Source organism: Salvelinus fontinalis, chromosome 1, assembly GCF_029448725.1.
Source record: "Salvelinus fontinalis isolate EN_2023a chromosome 1, ASM2944872v1, whole genome shotgun sequence".
In the NCBI taxonomy this organism is placed as follows: Eukaryota; Metazoa; Chordata; class Actinopteri; order Salmoniformes; family Salmonidae; genus Salvelinus; species Salvelinus fontinalis.
The window spans coordinates 64908105-64918684 of NC_074665.1; the positions used below are offsets into that span (position 1 = coordinate 64908105).

General features: G+C 48.2%; 1 protein-coding gene across 4 annotated transcripts in view; it reads right to left on the reverse strand.

Annotated features, from left to right (window-relative positions):
- The window catches only part of LOC129859823 (slit homolog 1 protein-like), a 207429-nt gene that overhangs the window by 19802 nt on the left and 177047 nt on the right, over positions 1–10580 (reverse strand). For all 4 annotated transcript variants that reach the window (XM_055930001.1, XM_055929993.1, XM_055929983.1 and 1 more), the window contains exons 15-23: positions 8483–8627; positions 7670–7744; positions 7428–7571; positions 6278–6421; positions 5983–6149; positions 4299–4431; positions 857–925; positions 699–770; positions 494–565 (exon numbers count right to left, since the gene is read on the reverse strand). In XM_055930001.1, coding sequence (XP_055785976.1) covers positions 494–565; positions 699–770; positions 857–925; positions 4299–4431; positions 5983–6149; positions 6278–6421; positions 7428–7571; positions 7670–7744; positions 8483–8627 — 1021 coding nt within the window. The remainder of the gene's footprint in view (positions 1–493; positions 566–698; positions 771–856; positions 926–4298; positions 4432–5982; positions 6150–6277; positions 6422–7427; positions 7572–7669; positions 7745–8482; positions 8628–10580) is intronic.

Sequence of the window (10580 nt, forward strand, 5' to 3'; positions counted from 1 at the left end):
GACTGTATCGTTGGCAGCAGAGCAGACTTGCATCATCACTCAGTCCATTCTATGTACAGTTGGGCTGGGCTGGGCTGGGCTGGGCTGGGCTGGGCTGGATTGGGCTGGGCTGGGCTGGGCTGGGCTGGGTTGGGGGGGGCTGGGCTGGGTTGGGCTGGGCTGGACTGGGTTGGGCTGGACTGGACTGGGTGGTGTGTGTCATCTGAGATGCCCTAGCTGTTTATAGTGTCCAGAACAGCTTCACTGGAGTCACTCTACAATTCTCAACATCTGCTCTGTCCTCTACAAACACACACACACACACACACACACACACACACACACACACACACACACACACACACACACACACACACACACACACACACACACACACACACACACACACACACACACACACACACACACACACACACACACACACACACACACACACACACACACACACACACACAGGCATGCACACAGAGATGGGATAGGAGAAGGTGCTCACAGTAGTCGAAGAGAGCGTAGTCCACCAAAGGCCAGACTGGGGATGCAGCGCAGAGAGTTGTAACTCAGGATCCTGGAATGAGTCAGAAACAGTGATTATACCCTGTCATCAATCCCTCATGTTAAAACAGATCCTGGATAACCAGAGAGTTGTGATTGTGTGTTCCGTGCTCTCATAGTGGACCGGTGGACTGATCAGTGCTTACAGTGTGGTGAGCTGACTCATGTTGGAGAATGAAGAGTTGGTTAGAGAGTTGATCTTGTTGTTACTCAGGTCTCTGGAAGAGACAGAACACACTGTTAAATTACACACTGACAAATAACACCGGGTAAATATAAAGGCTGGTCAGGAAGACACACTCACACTAACTGGAGGTATTTGAAGGTAGACAGTTCCTTTGGCACCACGCTGAACTGGTTCCCATCTAGATACCTGTGCAGAGACAGACAGACATTCAGCATTTAATACTTGTGTGAAATGGCAGCATTCAGAGCTCAGGCCTTTCTAAAGCCACAGAGAGAGAAAGGCCAGACCACTAACCCTAACACCCCCCTGTCAGATAGTAGCACTGTCCCACCACTCCTCCACCCACACCCCTCTCTACCTATCTCCTCCACCCTCCCCTGCCTCCACCCACACCCCTCTCTACCTATCTCCTCCACCCTCCCCTGCCTCCACCCACACCCCTCTCTACCTATCTCCTCCACCCTCCCCTGCCTCCACCCACACCCCTCTCTACCTATCTCCTCCACCCTCCCCTGCCTCCACCCACACCCTTCTCTACCTATCTCCTCCACCCTCCCCACTCCTCCACCCACACCCCTCTCTACCTATCTCCTCCACCCTCCCCTGCCTCCACCCACACCCCTCTCTACCTATCTCCTCCACCCCTCCCCTGCCTCCACCACACCCCTCTCTACCTATCTCCTCCACCCTCCCCTGCCTCCACCCACACCCCTCTCTACCTATCTCCTCCACCCTCCCCTGCCTCCACCCACACCCTTCTCTACCTATCTCCTCCACCCTCCCCTGCCTCCACCCACACCCTTCTCTAACTATCTTCCCCTCCCTCTGCTGTTAAAGGGAAAAGAGTGTAACTACCATGGACACACTCCCACCCCCCACATAAATCTCTACTGCAACATTGAGGTCTTCTGCTATTGTTCTATGCTGCCCTGAGGGCAAAGAGGCCCTCACGTAGGTGAAGGTGATGGGGTAATGACAGTGTGTGTGAGTGTTGCGAGGTGGGATAAGGTAGGGGCATGGAGTAATAACGGTGGAGCGTTATATGGCTAAAGACTGTGTGTGTGTGTGTGTGTGTGTGTGCAAGGGTTACAGTAGTTTCATTAATGACAGTGTTGGAGCAGCACACTCAGATGAAAGCATGGGACACCTGGTCATACCTGCTACGACAATGACAGCCTGTGTGTGTGTGTGTGTGTGTGTGTGTGTGTGTGTGTGTGTGTGTGTGTGTGTGTGTGTGTGTGTGTGTGTGTGTGTGTGTGTGTGTGTGTGTGTGTGTGTGTGTGTGTGTGTGTGTGTGTGTGTGTGTGTGTGTGTGTGTGTGTGTGTGTGTGTGTGCGTGCGTGCGTGTGTCTGTGTACCCCGTGGAGAAGTGGAGGAAAGTTCAGACCCATCCCAACAAAAATTTCTCATTCAAATGTCCTCTTGCTGCTGGGGACCACACAGTCCTTGGGCCCCATAGAGAGAGTGACATCAGTGTTAGGCCTGGTGGCCGCTGGGAGCAGACAGGCATGTCTGAGAGAACAACTACAACCTCCCTCTCTCTTTCTGCCTGTCTCTCTCTTTCTGCCTGTCTCTCTCTTTCTGTCTGTCTCTCTCTTTCTGTCTGTCTCTATCTTTCTGCCTGTCTCTCTCTTTCTGCCTGTCTCTCTCTTTCTGTCTATCTCTATCTTTCTGCCTGTCTCTCTCTTTCTGTCTATCTCTATCTTTCTGCCTGTCTCTCTCTTTCTGTCTGTCTCTATCTTTCTGTCTGTCTCTATCTTTCTGCCTGTCTCTCTCTTTCTGCCTGTCTCTCTCTTTCTGTCTGTCTCTATCTTTCTGTCTGTCTCTCTCTTTCTGCCTGTCTCTCTCTTTCTGTCTGTCTCTATCTTTCTGCCTGTCTCTCTCTTTCTGTCTGTCTCTATCTTTCTGTCTGTCTCTATCTTTCTGCCTGTCTCTATCTTTCTGCCTCCCTCTCTCTTTCTGCCTGTCTCTATCTTTCTGTCTGTCTCTATCTTTCTGTCTGTCTCTCTCTTTCTGTCTGTCTCTCTCTTTCTGTCTGTCTCTCTCTTTCTGCCTGTCTCTCTCTTTCTGTCTGTCTCTCTCTTTCTGCCTGTCTCTCTCTTTCTGTCTGTCTCTCTCTTTCTGTCTGTCTCTATCTTTCTGTCTGTCTCTCTCTTTCTGTCTATCTCTCTCTTTCTGTCTGTCTCTATCTTTCTGCCTGTCTCTCTCTTTCTGCCTGTCTCTCTCTTTCTGTCTGTCTCTCTCTTTCTGTCTATCTCTCTCTTTCTGTCTGTCTCTCTCTTTCTGCCTGTCTCTCTTTTTCTGCCTGTCTCTCTCTTTCTGTCTGTCTCTATCTTTCTGCCTGTCTCTCTCTTTCTGCCTGTCTCTCTCTTTCTGTCTGTCTCTCTCTTTCTGCCTGTCTCTCTCTTTCTGTCTGTCTCTCTCTTTCTGTCTGTCTCTATCTTTCTGTCTGTCTCTCTCTTTCTGTCTATCTCTCTCTTTCTGTCTGTCTCTATCTTTCTGCCTGTCTCTCTCTTTCTGCCTGTCTCTCTCTTTCTGTCTGTCTCTCTCTTTCTGTCTATCTCTCTCTTTCTGTCTGTCTCTCTCTTTCTGCCTGTCTCTCTTTTTCTGCCTGTCTCTTCTTTCTGTCTGTCTCTATCTTTCTGCCTGTCTCTATCTTTCTGTCTGTCTCTCTCTTTCTGTCTGTCTCTCTCTTTCTGCCTGTCTCTCTCTTTCTGTCTGTCTCTCTCTTTCTGTCTGTCTCTCTCTTTCTGTCTGTCTCTCTCTTTCTGTCTGTCTCTCTCTTTCTGTCTATCTCTCTCTTTCTGTCTGTCTCTATCTTTCTGCCTGTCTCTCTCTTTCTGCCTGTCTCTCTCTTTCTGTCTGTCTCTCTCTTTCTGTCTATCTCTCTCTTTCTGCCTGTCTCTCTCTTTCTGCCTGTCTCTCTCTTTCTGTCTGTCTCTCTCTTTCTGCCTGTCTCTCTCTTTCTGCCTGTCTCTCTCTTTCTGTCTGTCTCTCTCTTTCTGTCTGTCTCTCTCTTTCTGTCTGTCTCTCTCTTTCTGTCTATCTCTCTCTTTCTGCCTGTCTCTCTCTTTCTGTCTGTCTCTCTCTTTCTGTCTGTCTCTCTCTTTCTGTCTGTCTCTATCTTTCTGTCTGTCTCTATCTTTCTGTCTGTCTCTATCTTTCTGTCTGTCTCTCTCTTTCTGTCTATCTCTCTCTTTCTGTCTGTCTCTATCTTTCTGCCTGTCTCTCTCTTTCTGTCTGTCTCTCTCTTTCTGTCTGTCTCTCTCTTTCTGTCTATCTCTCTCTTTCTGTCTATCTCTCTCTTTCTGCCTGTCTCTATCTTTCTGTCTGTCTCTATCTTTCTGCCTGTCTCTATCTTTCTGCCTGTCTCTATCTTTCTGCCTGTCTCTATCTTTCTGCCTGTCTCTATCTTTCTGCCTGTCTCTATCTTTCTGCCTGTCTCTATCTTTCTGTCTTGACTACAATGCTACAATCTGCCCATGTCCATAAAGTTAAACCTGATTTCATCACAAACATTTTATAATTGAAATGTTTGATGTTCTGCGAAGGAACTCACAGCTCGGTGACGTTTCTGGGGATGCCTTTGGGCAGCGCACGGAGGTGTTTGTTACTGCAGCGTACTACGGTCTCCAGACAAGTACACTCACTGGGACACTGAGGCCTGGGCACACAGCTCGTCTCCTCCACACCTGGAGAGAGAGAGAGAGAGAGAGAGAGAGAGAGGTAGAGAGGGGGGAGAAGGCGACAGTGAGGGAGGGGATTTTGATTATTCAAATGGCTTTGAGTCACACACTTAAACACAGAGACACACAATTATCGCTAACAATTTAGCAAAGTCTAAGAACAAAGCAGATCGGGCGAGGAACACAGCTAGAGAAATAGGGGTGGGAAAGGGGGGGAGAGAAGGAGGGAGATAGAGAAAGAGATAAGGAGAGACATATACCATATACCAAAGATAAAGAGAGGGACAGCAGTGTGAGGAAGAGCGATATGCTGTGGAAGGGGAGGTAGAGAGGGGGAGAGGGAGGGAGAGACAGATACCTGTCACCAAATGAGACAAGAAAAGGTCAACCAGTGAAGATCAAACACCATTGTAAATACAACCCATATTTATGCTTATTTATTTTCCCTTTTGTACATTAACCATTTGTACATTGTTACAACACTGTATATATACATAATATGACATTTGTAATGTCTTTATTCTTTTGAAACTTCTGTGAGTGTAATGTCTACTGTTAATTTTTATTGTTTATTTCACTTTTGTATATTATCTACCTCACTTGCTTTGGCATTGTTAACACATGTTTCCCATGCCAATAAATGCCCTTGAATTGAATTGAGAACAGAGGAAAGCTGGTGAGACAAAGACAGAGCATTCATTCATTCTCAGCAGCAAGAAGATTCACTGGTCAATACAGCCAGCAGCTCAATACCACCACTCAGCCAGCAGCTCAATACCACCACTCAGCCAGCAGCTCAATACCACCACTCAGCCAGCAGCTCAATACCACCACTCAGCCAGCAGCTCAATACCACCACTCAGCCAGCAGCTCAATACCACCACTCAGCCAGCAGCTCAATACCACCACTCAGCCAGCAGCTCAATACCACCACTCAGCCAGCAGCTCAATACCACCACTCAGCCAGCAGCTCAATACCACCACTCAGCCAGCAGCTCAATACCACCACTCAGCCAGCAGCTCAATACCACCACTCAGCCAGCAGCTCAATACCACCACTCAGCCAGCATCGATCAGAAGCCTAGGTACTGCTGAGTGTGTGTGTGTTTGTCAGGTGCATCGATCAGAAGCCTAGGTACTGCTGAGTGTGTGTGTGTTTGTGTGTGTTTGTCAGGTGCATCGATCAGAAGCCTAGGTACTGCTGAGTGTGAAATCAGTTGGTTAACAAAATAACAAAATACGTTCACAAAGACAGTCGATTACCTAGAGTCCCATTCAACCACTTTTTGACTTTGAAAGAAAGAGGAGTGAGAAATTGGTGCAGAATGTTTTATCAGTCCAGTCCCGGCTAGTTAATTTACCTCCTACACAATGGGGAACATCAATAGGTAATTACCTTTATCTTAAAGGGACAGTGCATGGCAAAACAAAAAAAACTTGTGTGCTGGATTGTGTGTGTGTGTGTGTGTGTGTGTGTGTGTGTGTGTGTGTGTGTGTGTGTGTGTGTGTGTGTGTGTGTGTGTGTGTGTGTGTGTGTGTGTGTTGACCGTAACTCACCCTCTTCACAGCGGAAGTCAGGGACTGCCACGTCCTGTAGTGGGATCTCCTTGAGGAAGGCGGGGCGCTGGCATCGAGGGTTGCCCGTGACGATCTTCCTGCTTCTCAGCCAATCACCAAGCCAGGCCAGACGACAGTCACAGTTGAAGGAGTTAGCAAGGAGGTTACTGATGGAGAGAGCGAGGGAGAGAGTCACTACCAGACTTAATAATTACACCAATTATGCTTTAATGCGCCGTGTGTGTATGTGTATGTGTGTGTCGTGTCTTTGATGACATGTGTATGTGTGTCTTACAGTGTAGACAGTGTTTGCAGGGTGTCGAAGGCTCCAGGGGTGATGGTAGTTAGCTGGTTGTCATAGAGAGACAACAGGCGAACGTTGTACAGGCCAGTGAAGCTGTTGTTATGGATACAGCTGATCTTGTTGTTCCTCAACATTCTGGAATAGAGAGAACAGCTCAATTGTCATATACCATTGTGATGTGAACAGGAATGAAGTGTATTGAAATATAGTGATATACATAAATATCAGGACAAAGATTTGGATAAATTAGGATTAGATAAAGATTTGAGGATGTGGATAAGTTTGGTCATTTATTGCGTGTGGAAGGTTTCTGTGTGGAGTCCCATGAGACTGGCAGGAGAGAATTGTACATTAAGTGTCTGGGCATGTATGCATGTTCTCATCCAGGACCTCTATACCAGGCGGTGTCAGAGGAAGGCCCAAATAATTGTCAAAGACTTCAGTCAGTCAAGTCATAGACTGGTCTCTCTGCTACCCCACGGATAGCGGTACCGGAGCGCCAAGTCTAGGTCCAAAACGATCCTCAACAGCTTCTACCCCCAAGCCATAAGACTGCTGAACAATGAATCAAATGGCCACCAGATTATTTATATTGACCCCCCCCCCCCCCCCCCCCCCCGATGTTTTTACACTGCTGCTACTCACTGTTTATTAATCACTTTCCACATACAGTCACTTTACCCATACAGTCACTTCCCCCATACAGACACTTTCCCCATACCTACATGTACAAATTACCTCGAATAACATTGACTCGGTACCGGTACCCCCTGTATATGGCCTCCACATTGACTCGGTACCGGTACCCCCTGTATATAGCCTCGTTATTGTTATTTTATTGTGTTACTTTCTTTGATAAATGTTTTTACTTTAGTTTATTTAGTAAGTATTTCCTGGTAAGTTCTACACCTGTTGTATTCGGCGCATGTGACAAATAAATGTTTTTGATTTGACGTATGCATGAGTGTGTGTGCATGCATGTGCTCATGTTTGCATCTGTTTGTGTCAATGTGTGTGTGTGTGTGTGTGTGTGTGTGTGTGTGTGTGTGTGTGTGTGTGTGTGTGTGTGTGTGTGTGTGTGTGTGTGTGTGTGTGTGTGTGTGTGTGTGTGTGTGTGTGTGTGTGTGTGTGTGTGACTCACAGCATGCGTAGTCCCTCCAGTCCCTTGAACATTCCACTGCGGACAGAGTCCAGCTGATTGGCGGTGAGGTGGAGCTCATTGACTGACCCCGCCCCCTCGAACACCCCATCTTCGATCTCTGTGATCTTATTATTGCTAAGGTTACTGGGAATAAATCAAGTAAAGCGAAATAAAAATAAGTTCAATAAACTTCTTTGATTAAGTAAATAAGTTACCATAGTATAACCTAAACTACAACTTACATCTTTTTGAGCTGAGAGAGGGTCTTGAAGACTCCTACAGCCTCCAGTGTACTGATATCATTGTTGTTCAGACGACTGGGAAGAGAGGAGAAAACAGAACATGGGTAGAAAGAAACAGAAACACAGCGACGAATCCTGAAGAGGTTTCAAACATTTGCAGAGATAAACCATTGACATAAATGTGTGATTAATGTGGTCCAGATGTCTTGCAGTTAAGTGTCAGGGAGGCATGTGTGTCTGTGTGTGTGTGTGTGTGTGTGTGTGTGTGTGTCTGTGTGTGTGTGTGTGTGTGTGTGTGTGTGTGTGTGTGTGTGTGTGTGTGTGTGTGTGTGTGTGTGTGTGTGTGTGTGTGTGTGTGTGTGTGTGTGTGTGTGTGTGTGTGTGTGTGTGTACATGTGTGTGTATGTGTGTGTGTGTGTGTGTATGTATGTGTGTGTGCTTGTGTGTATGGGTGTGTGTATGTATGTGTGTGTGTGTGTGTGTGTGTGTGTGTGTGTGTGTGTGTGTGTGTGTGTGTGTGTGTGTGTGTGTGTGTGTGTGTGTGTGTGTGTGTGTGTGTGTGTGTGTGTGTGTGTATGTGTATATATGTGTGTGTGTGTCTGTGTGTGTGTGTGTGTGTGTGTATGCGCATGTGTGTGTGTGTGTGTGTGTGTGTGTGTGTGTGTGTGTGTGTGTGTGTGTATGTGTGTGTATGTGTGTGTGTGTGTGTGTGTGTGTGTGTGTGTGTGTGTGTGTGTGTGTGTGTGTGTGTGTGTGTGTGTGTGTGTGTGTGTGTGTGTGTGTGTGTGTCTGTGTATGTGTGTGTGTTCTTACAGTTCAGTGGTAGAGGAAGGGATGTGTTCTGGTATCTTATTGAGACGTAGGTTGGAGCAGTCCACCACGTTGGACTCACAGCGACATTTAGGAGGACAGACTGGATCACTGTTACACTCATTATTTAGACGAACGTCCTCGGTGCCTGAAGACACATAACACACACAACTTGAAAAAGAACTCTGTACATGACAGACAAAAAACACCCACACAAAACCACCTTTTACCAAACTTGTACCTAAAACCCAAAATACACACGTCCAACTGGTATAAAAAGCTCACACACACACAACACATTGAGACGTCCTTACAACTCTCTGTGGCACACTGGCCTACGCCTATTCTGGCCTTAGAAAATCACTCTATAGGGCCACGATGAACCTAAACACCTGAGGGCTAAGACACACCAATAGCGTTTGCTGGCCGAGAGTACTTAGAACCTCTGAACAAAGTGCCGGCCGTAATTTGCAATCCGAGTGCGCACCGATTTTACATGTAGAATCAGGTGAAAATGTCAGCAGTAGACGTCTACAGCGGGTGGTCCCTAAAAGACCGATCTGCAGATGAACACTAGATCCACATTCGGTGCAATATGAGCGAGCCTTTAAAGATCAGCTCTCGCCTGGCCTACAACGACCCTAAAGGTTGGCACGTACTACCAGATGAGAGATGGGTAGTGGGAGGGAGAGAGCAGAGAGGAAAGAGGAGTGAAAGAGTGATGGAGAGAGAGAGAGATAGGCCAAGAGGGAGAGAGCGGGGGAAACGGAAGGAAGAGATGAGTACTATTTTAGAGATGTGACCTAGTGGGAGCAATGGTGTGAAAAGAACAGCAGGTCCTTAAAATGCAGACCAGAGGGAGATGGAGATATTAGGAGAGATGGAGAGAAGGAGATGGAGAGAGGTGGGGAGAGGCGGGAGAGAGGGATGAGATGTCAGAGAGGATTTGGGTAGTCTAGCAGAGAGGACCCTAGAGTACAGGCCAGGGAGGAAGTGAAGTGTTTAAAGGAGAGGGAGAGAGATGGAGAAAGATAGTGAGAGTGGGATGAGAGAGGGATGATGTCAGAGATGGCTAGGGAGAGAGGGAAGGGAATGAAGACAGGTGGGGAAGGAGGGGAGTGGCTCCAGTGCATGGGTAGATGAGTGTGATGAATATGAGAGGTGAAGGCAACGGAGAGAGTATGTGGGAGAGGCGGAGGGACGGACAGAGTGATGAAGAGAGCGAAGGAGACAGTGATAGAGGAATTCAGGGACGACGTCAGAGGGGTGTGCACTTCTACTTCTTATTTTCTTCCCTCTCTCCCCTCTCCCTCCTCTCCCTCTGTCCCCTCTTCCTCTCTCCCCTCTCCCTTCTCCCCTCTTCCTCTCTCCCCTCTCCCTTCTTCCTCTCTCCCCTCTCCCTCTCTCCCCTCTTCCTCTCCCCCCTCTCCCTCTCCCTCTCTCCTCTCTTCCTCTCTTCCCTCTCCCTCTCTCCCCTCTCCCCTCTCCCTCTCTCCTCTCTTCCTGTCTCCCCTCTCCCTCTCTCCCCTCTTCCTCTCCTTTCTCTCCCTCTTCCTCTCTCCCTCTCTCCCTCTTCCTCTCTCCCCCCTCTCCCTCTTCCCCTCTCCCCTCTCTCCCTCTTCCCCTCTCCCTCTCTTCCTCTCTCCCTTCTCCCCTCTCTTCCTCTCTCCCCTCTCCTCTCTCCCCTCTCCCTCTCTCCCTCTCCCTCTCTCCCCTCTCTCCCTCTTCCCCTCTCCCCTCTCTTCCTCTCTCCCTCCCTCTCCCTCTTCCCCTCTCCCCTCTCTCCCTCTTCCCCTCTCCCCTCTCTCCCTCTTCCCCTCTCCCCTCTCTTCCTCTCTCCCCTCTCCTTCTATCTATGAATAGAGGTGTACGTACCAGAGCCTGGAGCCACTTACATCACAACTACTCAATAATGGAGAGGCACTAGCAGCCACTCAATGTGTGTGTGTGTGTGTCTGTGTGTGTGTCTCACTCAGAGAGGATGGCTTAGTGTTCTTTTGTTAGTTAGTGTTCTGTGTCCTGTGTTCCATAGCGCTCGCACGCTCAGCCCAACCCCTAAGTGAAGTTTAGAGATGATGTCATCGTGCCACTGTAAAGAGTA